General features: G+C 44.6%; 1 protein-coding gene across 1 annotated transcript in view; it reads right to left on the reverse strand.

Annotated features, from left to right (window-relative positions):
• Positions 1–1,117: 1,117 nt before the first annotated feature.
• Positions 1,118–16,866, reverse strand: part of LOC121618006 (regulator of G-protein signaling 6-like) — a 39,714-nt gene continuing 23,965 nt past the window's right edge. The window contains exons 3-17 of the mRNA XM_041953238.1: positions 14,189–14,288; positions 13,398–13,448; positions 13,180–13,286; positions 11,806–11,857; positions 11,266–11,330; positions 9,536–9,612; positions 8,688–8,769; positions 8,390–8,464; positions 7,499–7,600; positions 7,183–7,355; positions 6,795–6,920; positions 5,879–6,065; positions 5,153–5,242; positions 3,622–3,681; positions 1,118–3,355 (exon numbers count right to left, since the gene is read on the reverse strand). Coding sequence (XP_041809172.1) covers positions 3,305–3,355; positions 3,622–3,681; positions 5,153–5,242; positions 5,879–6,065; positions 6,795–6,920; positions 7,183–7,355; positions 7,499–7,600; positions 8,390–8,464; positions 8,688–8,769; positions 9,536–9,612; positions 11,266–11,330; positions 11,806–11,857; positions 13,180–13,286; positions 13,398–13,448; positions 14,189–14,288 — 1,398 coding nt within the window. The 3' untranslated portion in view covers positions 1,118–3,304. The remainder of the gene's footprint in view (positions 3,356–3,621; positions 3,682–5,152; positions 5,243–5,878; positions 6,066–6,794; positions 6,921–7,182; positions 7,356–7,498; positions 7,601–8,389; positions 8,465–8,687; positions 8,770–9,535; positions 9,613–11,265; positions 11,331–11,805; positions 11,858–13,179; positions 13,287–13,397; positions 13,449–14,188; positions 14,289–16,866) is intronic.

A 16,866-nucleotide genomic window follows, 5' to 3' on the forward strand; every position in this document is an offset into this window, starting at 1 on the left:
TTTCTACTGTGAAACCATTTGAATGAAATGAAAGCTGTGCGAAGTGCAGCTGGAAAGAGGAAACGCTGAGCAGGAGCTAAAGCTTGCTGTGATCTGAATATGCTGCTGAGTGTGAAAACCCCTTCAGGTGTTTGGTGAAAGGTTTAAGGACATGAAAAGTAAACAACAGGAACTGAACATGTTTGCTGTTTAATGTGGAACCAGCTGATGAACCCGACAACCAACAACATGAAATCATCCAGCTGCAAAGCAACAGCCGACCACTAAGAGCAGCTTTTTTCAAACTCACTCTTGCAAAGACTCGGTTCTGCTCAACACTGAAGGACCCAAACCTGGAAAACCAGCTGTGAGTAGCATCATCCTCATCATCATCACCATCACTATCATCTGACATCAAACACCTCGCCAAAGAGAAGCAGTTCCAACCATCGCAGAGGTTAGTGTGATATGTGTGTGTTAAATAATTGATAAGAATTAGTAGGGCCAGTGTTAGCATGCTAATATGCTAAGATGGCAAACACGGTAAACACTATATCTGCTGAATATGTCGCTGAGAACATGATAGCATGTTAATGTTAGCATTTAGCTCCTACACACAGCATCACAGAGTTGCTCGTGTGGACCGTGTGGCCATGCTCAGGAGGCTGTGTCATGCAAGCAGATAAATACTGCTGATGATGAAATACTACCACGTACGGAAATGATCAGTTTGTTGCACGCCTGTGTGGTGGTAGCCAAATAATTCTTCGTGCTGCAGGGCCCCATAGTGGCAACCATTACTGGTTTGATTCCAGACTGACCTTTGTTGCATGTCACACTCCTCTCTTCCATTTCCTCTCTGCCTCTTCACTATCATTCCAATAAAGCAGAAAAAATATTGATGATAAAAAAAAAAAAAGGATGACACATACATATATCTGCAGCCTTGTGTCGTGATACACCCTCACCGGTTTGCAGATCTCAGCCGACACAGAAGGACGGGATGCATTTGACCTGTGTTGTTTCATGACGGCGACCAGCAAACACCAGCAACAAACAAAACAAAAGGGCGGCATGGGGCGGACAGGTCCAGAGATTTTATTATTTGGTACCCATGAATAGATAGCAGGTGCTTGAGTGTTTGGGAGTGCCAGTAGTTATCTTGCTGATTGAGAAACTAAAAGCACAAAATGCCCTGAATATGTTACATGCATAGTAATGCGCCCATATCATAATAAAGTGTGCTTCTGGATAATGAAATGTAGCCAATTTACATGGACAACGCACCCTGTACATAGTGTCATTGTGTTTGTGCTGAGAATAACATTTGGTACATTGACTCGAGTTAAGCATCTCTCTCTACCTTATAGTCAAGAGGTTACTGGTTTAATGATAATAATGATGATTATTAATATGACCTGTACAGTGCATGGCAACGACTCTAATAGAAAATAACAAATGATGGCCTCACTCAGCAGTTCGGTTTGTAGCTGTAGCAGTCACTGGCCTCATGGGGGAGCTGTGAGACTAAAATCTCCTCAGTCCATGCACTTTCTGTCTGTAGAAGAAGTTCGAAGCCACAGTGGAGCACAGAGGCCTTAATGTTCAGTGTGCGCCACCCGTCACGGGTCAAATGTTGTCGTCAGTTGCATTTCAGGGCGTTGATGTCTGTTCATTGTGGAGTGTTGCTTCATTTCAATGCTTTTCCCCCATCCGTGTGCTGTCTTCAGAGAGTCAAATCATTTCCACCCAATGTTAACGCTCCATTATGGTCCAATAACATGCACCTTTTCCCCCATAGTCGTTAAAACACATGACGATTATTAGATGGAGAGTCACGGCGTACACTTTGCCAAAACAAGTGGGCAGATTTCATTGTTTTGAGAAAACAAAAGATGAGATATTCATGCAGTAAAAAAACAACAAAACATAAATGATCCCATATTGGGCTGCAGGCCTTGAAATAAAACTAGTTTTGACATCATGATGTCCTTCCATATGATGCGAACACTGCTCGGTACAGTCATGTAACACTCTGTTGCTCGGTCCTGTGGTTTAACCACCACTAGATGGACCCATGGCACTGGAAACATTTAAAACTACACTACAGTAGGAACCCAAAAAACACGTGGACGCTATATCACATGTGACTGAACACACTCGAGCTGTGACTTAGGTAAAGCCTCAAATCACTGTGGATTCACACAACCACACGGGCCGCTGTTTGTGCTGAAGCTTCACACACACGTTTGGAGTTGATGAGTTTGACTGTGCAGCCTGATAACTTTGGAACTTGAAGCCTGGGAGGTTGTGAAAGCAGTGAACCAATTTGCCAACTGGATTAGATTTACCTTTGCCACAAGTCTCATCGCAAAGCACTGCTGCGGAAACGAAACATTAATACTTAACAAAGACATTTGTGTGACCCGTGATGGCGCAGTGTGAGTGCTACATTAAGCCCTTATGCCAGATTTTGGAATGTAATGAAGCATGAAAAACTATACCTTCAAAAATCCGTTTTGTAGACGTCTTTAAATAGAACTTATGGGAAAAAACAACTTTTTCTGCTCTTCATTACTGCCAAAAAATGCTCGCTATTAAACCGACATGTCATGTGCTTTTTAAGGAACAGATATAAACTTCAAGGATATAAAAAGAGGTTTGATATATTTCTAAAAAAAGAAATAAGTGGTCTCACGCGTTATTTATTGCTGGCTGCCTTGTGAGTACATAGACATATGCAAAATACTGTAGATTAGTGTCTGTGTTGTGTTGATGTGCCTGTTTGACCTTGTATTCAAGCAAGTATGTCTGACTTAGGACTGGCCCCTGCTGTTTTAGGACAATTCATTGCAAACGTTGTGGCAAATGTACATGTGTTGTTTTTCATCAAAGAATATTGTTGCAATACCAGATATGTGCCTTTAATAACCAGCACACCTTTATATAAAACAAAATGAAATCAATAGAAACTGATCAGCTTAGTCGACAAAGAGCCTAACAACCGATTTACGACTAAGTGATGGAAAGAGGGCAGCCCTAGTCTGAATGTGCTTATACTGTATGCTGCATGCCATGTGTCGTGTTGGCCAAGGTCGCCCTTGTCAGCATTGTCTTTCCCTCAGTGGTCGTGTTTGGGGCGGTCGCCCCGGCAGGCCCAGTGCTGCGCTAGCAGTATGGCAGCGGCAGTCCTCGGAGCACCGTCTGGGAGCCTCCACAGCAGCCCTGTCCAGCCCAGCTCCGCTGTCTGCGGCCCCGCCCCGGCCCATGCGTGGCGCTCGCTCCCCCAGCAGGGTCTGGCTGTGCCCCTCCGGCACAGGCTGTGTCAGGACGACTGCATCAGGCCTGTCAGGCGCTTTCCCGTCAATGACTTGCCCTGGAAGGTCAATTAAAACGAAAACACATCACCGGACTGAGATGCTGACAGCGCACGTACTTCACAAATCACACGAAACAAAGCAGCTAATCTAAAATGCTTGCTTGCAACCATTCATGTGACTAGCATGTTATCTACACACACGTCCTATTACAGGTATGAAGAGCCACAATAGAGTGTGATATGGTTATAATTGCAAAAGCCACTGATAGTGCGCCAGCCAGTGTGGTTTGTGATATGAACAGCCCCAGCTCCAAATGACTTACCACACTGCGGGTGAACTTCTCCAAGGAGGTGCGGCGGCCCTGCTCAGTGTCTGCTGGCTGCTGTTTTGGGAGGGGGGGAAGCAGGGTGAGTGTTTGGGTCAGGTACGGGGTGTTGACGGGGGTCGGGGGTGATGTAGTTAGTGAGGAAAAAAGGGGCCAAGCATTGGAAAAATGAGGGCCGAGAGGACAGTGTGGGAGTTGCATTTTTAGGAAATGGAGTGGGGTCAGTGACCGGCCGGCAGAAGGAGCAGTGTCCAAACGGGAAAGGGCAGAGAGGCTAGCATGAACAGAGGCAGCTGTGATTCGCTGGAAAGCTCCATATTACACAGTGAAATGATCGCTTGTTTAGCTGTGCAAATCTTAAAAGTGACACTTATGGTCTGCAAAATAACACAAAACTAACAAAATCATCACTGCTACAACTTTGCGAAACATTAGGCTGCATCTGTCACCCATCTTGCACAGTTTCTCTTCTGTTCTGGCTTTTCTATGTACTCTGTGTTGGTAATTTCTATTCACAGCATGGTGTTCCTCTTCGTGCCTGGCATATGATGTCATGTGTTTTGAGACTGTTCCCTTGACATTTTACATAATTTAGCAGTTTCCTTGCACCTGTATCTTGGGCACAGCTGTTTTGCCTTTTTGGGGCTCTGTTAGTTGTCAATAACAGTACTGAAGTGGTGACTGTCAGACCTGGTTAAAAGCTGCCAAACGACATTAAAACAACCCACCTCTGCAGCGTGTGCGTGTGATCAGATTACCTTAAAGTCCTGAACACTGAGCTGTTTGAATTACTGTGCTTTATTCATGCACTTTACAAAAATACCACAAGTCATGCATTTAAAAATTTAAGCACCAAGTATGAGCATCAGCCAAAAGTCAGAGTACTCATTATGTAGAATGGCCCATTTCAGAATACATATTATTTCATGACGTATTTTATTATATTATTGGATTCTAATTATTGATGCATTAATGTGTAAGCATCACTAATGTTGCAGCTGCTACAATCAGAGCTAGTTGTAACTGCATTGCGTAAACTGCTGGGTATCTTAATCTGTAACAATACATCACAAGTTATTGTTTGATTTTATTTTTCATCGCTAGTCTGAATCTGCAAAGTAACTAAAGCTGTCAGATAAATTGAGTGAACTGGAAGGAGTGGAGTGCAAGTATAAAGTGGTAGGAAATGGAAATACTCAAGTACTTTCTATTGATACTATGGGTTGGAAATGACCAGCGCAAGCATCACTCTGACAGTTTGGTAACAGGAGGATGCTTAAAACTTATTAAAATAAAAAACACTCCCAGTAGATGAGTTTAAATTGGCATCAAAAAATAACCAAGACCTACCACCTGGCACCTGGTCATTGCGTTTTCACGATTAAAATATCCCCCTATACTGAATTACAATAGAAATTAACCTAGAATGTCTTTAAAATCATAGAAAAAGAAACAAACCAATGTAAGAAGTGCAATAAGAGTGAGTTAAAAAGAGGAGGTGACATAGGGGTCAGTGAGTGCAGCTCACCTTCTTCCTTGCTAACAGGAGGTCTTGATAGATGTTGGATCGCAAAAAGCGTGCATAGCTGTCACTTTTCATTAGCTTGAATATGTGCTCCTGCAATAGAAAGAGAAGCTGATGAGTGTGTGCTGGCCAAAGGGGGCGAAAAGGAGTGTAGAGAAATAAAGGAGGTCCGGTCATGGCGGTGCCACGCATGCATGTGCGACTCAGAGGGGGTGACGCAAACTGAGCGTGCTGACATGGGCGGCAGAGTCCTGCGAGACGGAGCTGAGTAATGGCCTGCCAGTGAGAGGCGGTCCACGTCACACATCACCAACCCACTTTGAACCAGAAGAAACCATGGTGAACCGGTCGAACGGCCTATTCATGGCATTACTCGCCTCATTAGGCCCTGGCATAAACATCCTCCATCATTCTTCTTCTTCTCTCTTTCCTGTCACATGTGTCACATGAGTGGGGTGGAAGGGTTCAGTGTTTTGGTGTGTGCTCTAAGCAGAGGAGGGTAAACTCATCTGAACTCAGTGAAAGGACCTTTTTACTTAGAGAACAGCTTATATACCATAGAGAGTACTCTTAAATTATAATGAGGTGTAAAGAGGAGGTGCCTCTACCCTTTCTGTAGCACTAAATCACTTTCTGTGCAGCATGAGAGAAGTGTTGGTTGTATCTATGTGTGCGTGAACGTGTACAGCCACGGGAATTCATCCACGAGGAAGAAACGAGACAGGCCACCTGAGCGTCCTCGTAGCTGTATCGTCCGGGGTCTTTGAGGTTCTGGCTGGTGCGCTCGTAGCTGTGGGAGTCCAGGTTGATGGAGCTCGGCGCTCCCTCGGCCAGAAACTCCTGCCAGATCTCCTGCGCCCTGGAGGCCACCTCCTGGAGCGGCCGCCGCTTCAGATCCTGCACTGCTAACCAGAACCTACAACCGGCATCGTATTTAATCAATGACAGCTTCCCTGAAATGTGACATACAATGTGCGACAAAAATACTCAAGTATCTGACAATTGTACTAGATTAAATGTACTTTCCACCTTTGCATGTGATATTAATATCATCTCTGTATCTTAAATTATTTTAAAAAAACTGTATAACTAATGCAGAACCAAATTCCTGTGCCAAAATCTAATTAAATCACAGACTCTTATATCAGCTGCATCCTCGTCCTAAAACATCCCACATGCCATCCTGCAGAGGGACAGAAAACCTGCACTAACTACATGTTTGGCCACTATGGGCTGCAAACAGAACACTGACATATTTTTACCTATTAAGTTGATATTGCAAACTTGTTCGCAAGTTGCATATTTACACATTCAGCAGATAAGGAGCGACATTAGCATTTGTTTGGCATCGCGTTCACCTGATGACTCCGATATCCACCCTCCTTATAACCCTGTTTTGCTCCACGCTAACCCCTGAGGGACATATCTGGTTCATCAGTTAATAATTCAGCAGGTAGTCGCTCACTTTGTGTGTCAGTGGTTTGATGCTGGGCAGCTTTTTAGAACTTTTTTGCTGAGGACAGCTGCAGGGACTGCAGAGTTGGGCGGTAATTCTCTAAGGGTTTGAGGAACTCATATGTAATATAAAAACGTATTGATTCTAGGTGCTTTAAGTAAGGTACATGAAGTAGAATGACAGCCTCACCGCAGGTTCTCTGAACTGAACTCTGACTCCAGAAACTTCAGGAACTGGTCTCGTCCTGCTGGATCTTTGAGCGCCTCCTCCAGAGAGAAGCCCCACTTCTTCACACGCTGCTGGCCGGGGTCACGACTGCTCAGAATAACACAGATTAGAAAAGAATAGAATAAAATATGATAGAATAGAGAAGAATCCATGGAGAGCAGAGGCCAGGACATCAGAACACAGTAAACCTTTGCCAGCATTAGTTCTCATGTGAGATGAGATGCAAACAGACAGGTCCCTCCTAATTCAGGCACAGAGACCTCTGCGCTCCGCCCGACCTCAGCGACTGTTTAAAGCATCATCAGCCTCTGGTGAACTCCGCATCCCAGCACAGTCCCTCCAGCCTCACCTTGCCTCCAAGTCCCAGAAGGAAGTGTCGTCGCTGATCCAGGGGTTGGAGGGCTCCGTGGCCGACACGAACGGGTCATATTCCATGAATTGCTCGGTGTAGCTCATCAGACTGTCGGCCACTTTGGAAACCTTCATACAGTGTCTGTCCAGCTGGGTGTTCAAGAAGGTAATCTGACGGAGAGGGAGAGAGAGTAATGAGGACGCTAAATAAGGGAACAGCTCATCAGTCTGCGTCCCCGACTGTCGTTATGATGGATGGGTGAGGCAGAGCGGCGGTAATGACCTATGGAGAGGACTGTCACACCGTGAGTTACCTCCTTCTGAACGTCCTCTTTGGTGGGCTTCCTGGTCGGCTGGGAGCTGATGTGGCTGGGACTCGGCTGGCTCTGGCCATCATCTGGTACCCCGTAGACGGACTGGAGGAGGCGCAAGGAGAGATGTTAGAAACCTCATTTTGTTTGGATGCCGCTGGGTTTTGATGAACCTTGACCGGCCGCAGTTTGATAGATGCCAGGTAATAGTTGTGGGACCACTGAAGCTACCAAGGTCATGGCCTCAGTATTGTGTCTGGGAATTTGGGCTTTCAACAACTTAAAGAAGTTTTACAACCACACACACAAGTTTTTTTTAACTAAATATCTTTGATTCCATAGATTTGATTGGTTTTTACAAATTCATATTTGTTGATTTGTAAAAGAATTAGCATTCACAAACATTTTATAAACATATTTGTTGTGTAAATAAATACTTTTTGCAAAAAAAAAAAATACATTTAACTATACTGTATACCGACAGTGGCACAAATATATTAAAAACTAAGCAAAAATATAAAGAGATGTTTGACACGTTGTAATAAGAACCTGTACACACAACACTACAGCACAAATCTATTTCAGATATTATGGAGAAATGTCAACAAAAGTCAACAAAAAGTTCTTTCAATTATTTAGCAAAAAATACATATTTTATACAAATACTTAATAACTTAACAAAAATGTACGTGCCGACTCTTTTGATTTTATATTTTGTCATAATAAACTTTGTTTGGTTGGATTTATGACCTCAGTGTTTCAAAAATCCTGCTGACAGCCCTGTGTGGGATGCATGTGGGATGATAGGTCGACAAACCAGAGTCGAGATAAAAATATTAAGGCTTGGGAAGTTGAACTGTCGTGTATCACAGCAGCTGTGTCTCCTGTCCTCACCTTTTTTACCCTGTGTGGGTTCCTCTCTCTTCGGCACTTGCGGATGTCCATCTCGGTGGTGTTGACACAGCCTGGCTGTGGGAGGCGGCGAGAGACAGAGAGCGTTTCTGGGTCAGAAAACAGTGTTTCTCCAGCATGTATAGTCTGCCCTTGTCCTCCTCACACAATACGATGCTGTTTCTCTATTCAGTAATGTCGCACACACACACTGGTGCCAGCAGATCTGCTGTTTTCAGCCTTGAAATGCTAAAATTGTCAAACTTCCTTTTCTTTTTTCATGACTTTGGTCCTAACTCACCACTGGCCGATGGACGTCCCAGAATGCCCTCTCCTGGCTGTCCAGGATCTTCCTCTCTGCCTTGTCCTTCTTCCTGTCGATCCTGTGGACAGAGGAAACGGGCCACTCATACAGAGAGCACACACCTCTGAAATATCAGGTCAAACCCAATGAATCAGGCCCCAGAATTAAATCACACACTCTCACAAACACACACACACACACAGCCACACAAATGCTAATACAGGCCTGAAGAGCGTGGGTCCTGACCTGTCTGCTGGCCTCGCCGAGCGATGCCCGGGTTTGCCGCCGGTGGGGCCGAGCTCTTACATAACTGACATTTACAGATCAGCCCTTGCTAAGGTATTGTTTACTCCCCAGATGAAAGAAGACTTATTGCTTTCCATATCACCCCCCACTTGTACAAAACAATGGTACTGAAGATTTCAATAGATGAGAGAGGAAGGTTGTTTCCTCGTTGAATCATGAGATATTAGTGCTGCACTTGCACAAGCGAGCCACCAGATGGAAGTCTTACTAAGAGAGGGAAGTTATGGAGAGTTGTGTGTGCTTAATTCCATTGGTGGATACTTGCTGTATTTAATGCAAATCCCCTTCCAGTCAAAGCAGGGCATGAAAACAGAGCATTGTTAATGAGAAGAGCACTGGCCCAAGTGACACTGCACACTGAAGCATTTTCTCTTCCTTGGGGAAATAACACTCAAATCATGCATGTAGCCAAATGTAGAAACCTGATTTCAGCAGCATCTCTGTATCCCCGCAGCTCTGCTGCTCTCAGCGCGTCACGTTAGAACGACGCTGACTTCAACATGTTTTCACTCACATGCGCACGTTGTCATGACACTCACTTGACTTGAGCCTCAGCTTGCATGAAGATAAATTCCCACTTCCTGGCGAAAGCCCTCTGCAGCCGGGCGAGGTTCTCCTGGGGGAACCAATCGGGCGCAGCGTCAGGGGAGAAGGTCATTTGAATCCAAGGCCTTTAGATGATTACATTATCCATTCACTGTGATGGCGTGCCGTAACTTTGGATTACCGTTGCTGAGACGAGATGACCTCTCACAAACATGTCCCTAAACAAGCTTCTGAGCTGCTGCCACGCGGTGTGTGAACTTTCATGCACCTACACTGTTATTGAATTAATCACTGCATTAGCTGTAACTGATCGCTGTAGTTGTAAAGGAACAGCTGATCATTTCGGGAAATACAGCTTTATTGACCAGAGTTAAGTGAGAAGATTCACACTGCTCTCTCAACACCACTGCTAACAGCTGTTAGCTTAGCTTAGCATAAAGACTGGAAAAAAGGGGGCCACAGCTATCTTGACTAAAGGTAAAATCCACCAGCCAGCACCGTACCCTAATTAACATGTTATGTGTCATTTGTTTAATCTGTGCAAAAAACTATGTAAAACTAACATATTATGGCTTTACAGGTGATGTACTGGACAATTTGTTTATTAGAGGTGAAGCTAGGCATATTTTGTTACTGCTGGACAAGCCAGGCTGGCAGTTTCGTATTTTCCAGTCTTTATGCTAAGCTAACTTGAGCAGCTGCAGGCAGTGGCTTCATTTTTACCCTACTAACCTTTAGTACTTCACCGCACAAGCATGGTATCAATCTTCTCATTTAACTTTCTGCCAGAAGGTCAACAAATACATTTCCCAAACTGTCTTAATTTTTTAAAACTATTTTCCTGTTGCCAGGTTGCCAATTTAGACCCTTAAAAGTATGAAGTAATTGGCTTTACAGTTCTACGTATTCATTCCAAAGTTGCATTTTTAGATATCATGTCAGCCAGCAGGGGATGATTACCAACAATGGTCACGATCACACACTCGCTGAGTACACTGAGTGCAACTCAGCATCACGTGACGGATTTTGCTCTGCTAAAACAGAATAAACAGCTTTACAAGCTCTTAAAAGCTCCGTAAGCTACACGTATCAATGGTGCATGCTAAACAGTATGTCTGTAATAGCGCTGTAATAGCATCTGTCAAAGATATAGTACATGATCTCATTACAGAGAGAGGAATAATTCTGAGCACCAGCTAGCAGGGATGGCAACAGTGAGAGAAATGAGGCCTGCAGGCATAAAGTGACCTGAATAGGAGATAAAGGAAGTCTACTGGACAATAGTTGCAGAGTAATTTAGAATATTAAAGTGCAGTGCATTGCTATTGTATAACAGCAAGAGATCAGCACTGCAGTAATGCCCCTCTTGAGACTGTATTGATCTGCTGATGCCAAGTAGACCTACTGTATCAGATACATTTAATGTACATTTTGTGGCCAGTAAATGAGTGCATTGTATTCTGCCAAATGGTGCTTCTGAAAAAATGACCTCTGACAGATTTGCATAAAAGTCTGTAATTTGATAATGGCTTTTTGCCGGGAAGGATGGATTTTGGCATTTCAAAGCCCCAGAGGACGCCGTTTCAGCTCTTTCGATTCTCAGCGAAGTGAAAGAAAACAGGAAATTCAGAGTGTCATCATATTATGGTCCACGCACAATGATTGGATTGAACTGAGAGCTTCCATGGCGATCGCTTTAAAATCAAAATGACAGTGTACTTACAGCCTCATAGTCAGCTAACTCAAGCCTGGCCTTATTCTGCATGGTGCGCTTGCACAGGTAAATGGCTGGAGGGGGAGAGAGAGAGAGAGAGAGAGAATGAGACATGAAGAGACAGTCAGTCAGGTGGGCTGTCTGGCTTTGTAGCTAGAAAATATAAAAAGGAATATCTCTAATGGATCATGCTCTTTTTTTGACTGAGGTCTCAGCTGTGTGAACCAGCACTAATGATTGGAGCAGTAGGCGATGTGTCGTCTTCTGAAATAACAAGCGTGGAGTAAATGCCATGCAGAGAGCCGGAGACATGCTCAAATCAGTGACTGTCCCTTTGTTTTCTTAGGCTAAACTCGTCCCGCAGGACTGTCTGTAGTGGGGATACATGACAGGCAACGGCCCCGTGGATCAATAGTCAATGAGTGTCAACAACAGATCTACAGTACGAGTTGTGCTTCAGCTCTGGAGGAGGAGAGACGGCCGAAGGCGTTAGCGAGATCTTACTGGTTTGGAGAAGGAGGCAAACATTGGCGACAGTGTGTGACTCACCATAGTCTGTGTTCTCAGGCTCCCAACAGTTTGAAGGCCAGAAATATGGAGACTGATCAGAAGGGGATGAAACAGAAACAGATTTTGTTTATTTACTCGTGTAATCAGCATTACATTCTTCTCTAGATAAACAACAATAGTCTCCAATATGAAGGCTGGAGTCTCATTTCTCCCACCACCCACGCTCCCTCTGCACTTCCACTCGAAGTCAAAAGACGGCTCTGCTTCGTGACGATCCTTGACGTCCTTGTGCTGCACATAACTATCCGAGGAGCAGTGGGGACTATATTCTCTCGATCCATATTTAATTGTCTATTGCAAATGATATTAACCATTCAAAGTTCATTCCCAAGTCCATTAATAATGGATCAATCACATCTATCATGCATTCTTAATAAGAGGGGCAGAATTAGAAGTTGGTGGTACTCAACCACATATTTCATCCTCACTATTACTCAGAATGGTGATCAGCTGGCTGGCGCTGATGAATGCGCTTGTTTGAGTGTAATGAACAAAAAGGTTAACATGCTCTCATCCTGCATTTTGATTGTCATTTCAGCTCTGAGGGGACTGAGTTGAGTCTGTGAGACTTCGCCACTGCAAACCGAAGACGTTAAATATGGGTCTTCTACCAGAATAGTATCTATTAATAGCGCTGCAAACACACATTTCCCTGTCACTAATCCGTACAGCACAGCTATGGAGACTGGCCAACACATTTCAAAATGCACCGTGGACTCTTTATAGATGTTCTGATGACGTGGGCCTGTTGCATCACGACAACATCAGAGGGAGTATTTTTAGCCCCCGCTGAATGAGCAAGTGTGACACACGCTGCCCTCCCTACGCAGGCACAATAATGGCTTTTAATCTTGAGCAATAGAGGTGAAGATAAATGCATTCAGAGGTAGATTGAGGGGGAGGAGCAGGGGCAGGCTGGTGCCAGCGAAAAAGTGCAGAGCCAGCGTGCAGCCAGCTCAGTGCTTCCCGTAGGAGCGCCTGCCTGGCTGGCCGGATTAAGATGCTAATGGCCCAGTCACAGTAATGAGTCATCGTGGTGCCCGTGGCCGTCAGAAAGACCTGTCAAAGTTCATGCTGGATCAGATGGAGCGAGGAAAAAAACACCCCCCTGACATGCCCCACGGCTGGCCCGTGGGCCCTGTTCCGCGGCCCACCTCCTGCTCTGACGCAGCGTCCAGCAGGGATATACACTATCGACCTTGGTGGGATGAGTAATAGGCTTAGCAAGGATTGCTCCCATTAGCATCACGCAATAAACATATCCCTCTGATAAACTACCATCATCTTATTATTCTATATTGAAAGGCCTCCCAACACATATCAGGGACTGTGCTGTGGCGGAGCGTTCTGTACCTGGAAGCGATAAAGGGTTCCATCATCCTTAAGTGTCAGGACGTGGTCAGAGATGGGGAAGATGTAGCCGTGGGCAGCGACCAGACTCCCAAGGTGGATGGCTTCAGCTGTGTGAGAAGGCACACAGACGGGAGGAAGGCGTGAAATTGAAATTGCCTTCCTCTTCAATTGAGCTCTATTGTGCTAACATGTAATGACAGACGGCTCAGCGGGCGTACCTGGATCCTCAATGGAGAGGTTTTTCATCAGCCACTGCACAATGTCCGCCCCTGGTATTCAGAGAAGGAAATCGGTTAGAAGTGGTTCCACATCTGCAACAGTTTCAACAAAAGCTGCTATCCACAAACACAAATGAGCTTCCAGGAAGTCTTTGTGAGCCGTCTCTGTTCGGAGCTGTGGGTCAAAGCTGTCAGAGCTGAGTGAGCATCTAAATATAACATGATGTTAACCGGTTTGCAGTCGTTTCTGTCGGCCTGCTCCCGGACAGCGCAGTATTTGGCCCGGTCCATGTGCTTGGCAGACGCCGCTGAGAGAGATCCTGAAGCCATTAAGCCCGGGGGGGGCGCCACGTGAAGGAGCGACCCCCCTCATCCGACGCTGGTGACTCATTTCATACACAAACACATGAAGGAGTACAGTGGATGCACACAGAGAGGAAAGAGGAGGGAATGAGTGGCTTCTCTGCAGTGTGACGGCGGCCGTGTGACACCGCGGGCCGTTTCCTCACCGACTGAGGTCATATTGGCAAAGACATCATCTGCCTCCAACTGCAGTAGTAGCCATTTAAATGTGCCCAAAAGGTCATATTTGCTTTACTGATTCGGTTGCCTACGCTTGCTCAGAGTCCACTCGCTGGGTGAGGCAACAAAACACACACACAGTTATCACCACATCAAGTAAGGCAAACCCTTATTAAAGAAGAAACACACACACATATAAACACACCATATGTACAGTAAATGTGCAGTCACAGGCAGTACAGTAACCAGGCATGTGCACCGACACTAACCTGATACCACGCTGGGGATCTTGGAGAGGAAGCTTTTGACAGTCCGGATGGCAACACCTCCCGCTTTCTCATCTTGTATTCGCGTAATGATGTCTTCAATCTGTGGGGAGGCCAGAGGGAGAGTGTGTTAAAGGTTCAATAATAATAATAAAGAGCCATTTAAAAGGTTCTGAAGAACACACTAGCAGAAGAGAAAATTACACCCAACGTAAGGAGATTTTGACTAATTTTCAGAAATTACACGAGCCAGTGAAAGTTAAAAATTAGATTCAGGATTGAGCTAAAGTTGCAACATCCGATATTTTGGCTCTATGAGAAACATATTAAACAGTTGCCTGTATACTAATCCAGCACAGAGAAACATGAGCATTTTGAGCACCCTATGAATGTATGTGAAATATCTTTTCTGTGCTGTTTCAGCTTTAAATTTAGGTTTACTTAAAGTCGTTTTTGTTTGACTCACATGATATTCATTATTTTCGTTATGTAGAAAAACGTGACAGCACAAGAGAAAATTCTATCCTTTGCTTTTTGCCCATATATGTCATCTGCACCTTTTTTTTTTTTTACCACTAGGGGGCAATTCTACATACAGCAGCTTTAAAGGTTTAGAAATAAATGTGATACCCAGGGGACACCAGACTAGTGATGCTGGAAATTGGCCAATCCAAATCAGAGCTGATGCCCAAACAGTTGGATTTAAACACACCTGGTTCTGATAATGATAGAAAGTGACACCCTGCGGTACTCACTCTATAAAGCTTAAAGACAGAATGGGTACAACGAATTGTTTGCTGAAAGACATACACACATTTGCATGGTAATGCCGGCGCACGTTGGCTTGATTTATTTAGCGGTAAAGAGGGCTTTGGTCAGAAGCTCTGGCCGATTGAAAAGGCTGTCACAGCTATTCCCCAGGGCCAGAGATAAACATCACACCTCCAACACAGCCAGAGCCCCAAACACATCACACATCAGCAGCCTAAAATTAGGCCCAGCGCGGCACAGCTCGCCGCTCGGCACACTCACGACACAGGGGAGAGCACGTCCAGCAAACAAGTGAACATCCAGTCACTCAAGGACATGGACGCGCACGTCCAAAACACACAAACATACAGAAACTCTGGATTTAGTTTTGTAGATTGGTGCTCGGTCAAGCCCCTGAACAGGTTGTTTATGTGCATGAGTGGTCAGGTCAGGTCAGGTCCTGTATTGATGTGAGCAGTTGGTACTCTGTTGCCTGATTGAGTCTCACTTGAAATCAATCAACATCAAAAAGATCCTGATTTTGCACACTTCGCTGTATTATCAGCAGCCAACCATCTGCATCGCAGTAGCTGTTCAGGTCGCTGCGCTGGCTATTAAATTCTTTATGGCTCCCTAAGCATCTGCCTGGTAAATAAGCACACTCAGAGGCTCACACACACACTCACACACTCATGTCGATATGCACAATAAGCACACACACCGCTACATAATGAAAAAGCTGATCGGGTGAATTTTGAAGGTTTCGTATTTAAAGAAGGCTTCTCTGTTTCTTTTCATTCACAGCAGGCTACACCTCGGCCCCTGCTTATCCCGCCACATTCACAGCTGACTTCAAGTCACGATCACAGGCGCCGAGCGTCACTCTGCTCTAGTTTAGGCCGTTCCAGAACACTTCTGGACCCACTCGTCTCTCTTTCCTCCTTCCTCCACTGTTCATTCATCATGTAACACATCATATCCATGAGTGAAGTCCAAACACTATGGTGGGCAGACAGGCTCTAAAACGCTGAATGAACGTATGTCCACTATATGACACGGTACCTGTTTATCTGTACGTTTTTTTAATTAGCCGTGCATGTCTGTAGGAACTGCAACGCATAGCTGTGGATCAGTCGGTCCACCGCTTTGGTCGAGACTGAAATATCTCAACCGGTATTGGATTGGATTGTCAAAAACTCTGGTGAGCCCCAATCTTTACGTGTAGCGCCACCATCCAGTCAAAATTTTAATTTGTGTAATCGGGTTTCCGCTAATGGCATTCCTATCAGCTTTAGGCTGTGCTCATGCTAATTAGCAAATATTAGCATGTCAACACACTAAACTAAGATGTTTTTTTATGGTAAATGCAAACGTGTTTGCATGTTAGCATGCTAACACGTTTGTATTTAGCATAAAAAACATGAGTCGACTTGTGTTGATGGTAATTACACGTGATACTTTGTCTGTTATCTTAAAACATGCACCTGCTTATACTTGGCAATGTACTCCTACCTGCATATACCATTTGCATTTACACAATTCTCAGGTTTTTATGACAAAGTTGGTTGGATTTGACCATCAAATGTGTTTCCAGTGTGTTTTACCTGCCCACTGCAGCATTGTGCAAAAATCTTTTTTTTTTTTTTTTTATCAATTTGACATTCATACAAAACATAATAAGTCTTCAACTCACTACACTTCATATTCTTTCATTCTGCAACATTCTGTAGCTTTAAAGTAATGGATCCACCAAAATGGAAAGGTGTATAGTAAAACGGGTAAACGGAGAACAACAGGCGGAGGGTGCAGTGTGCTACAGCATATTTACTCAACCGCCATTACAATCAGAGGTAATCATCCTCCCTGGCAAAGCATTAAGTGGATGATTCATACACGGGCCCCATAGATCTACAACAACACACCAAGATGTG

This window comes from Chelmon rostratus, chromosome 15 (assembly GCF_017976325.1).
Source record: "Chelmon rostratus isolate fCheRos1 chromosome 15, fCheRos1.pri, whole genome shotgun sequence".
NCBI lineage: Eukaryota > Metazoa > Chordata > Actinopteri > Chaetodontiformes > Chaetodontidae > Chelmon > Chelmon rostratus.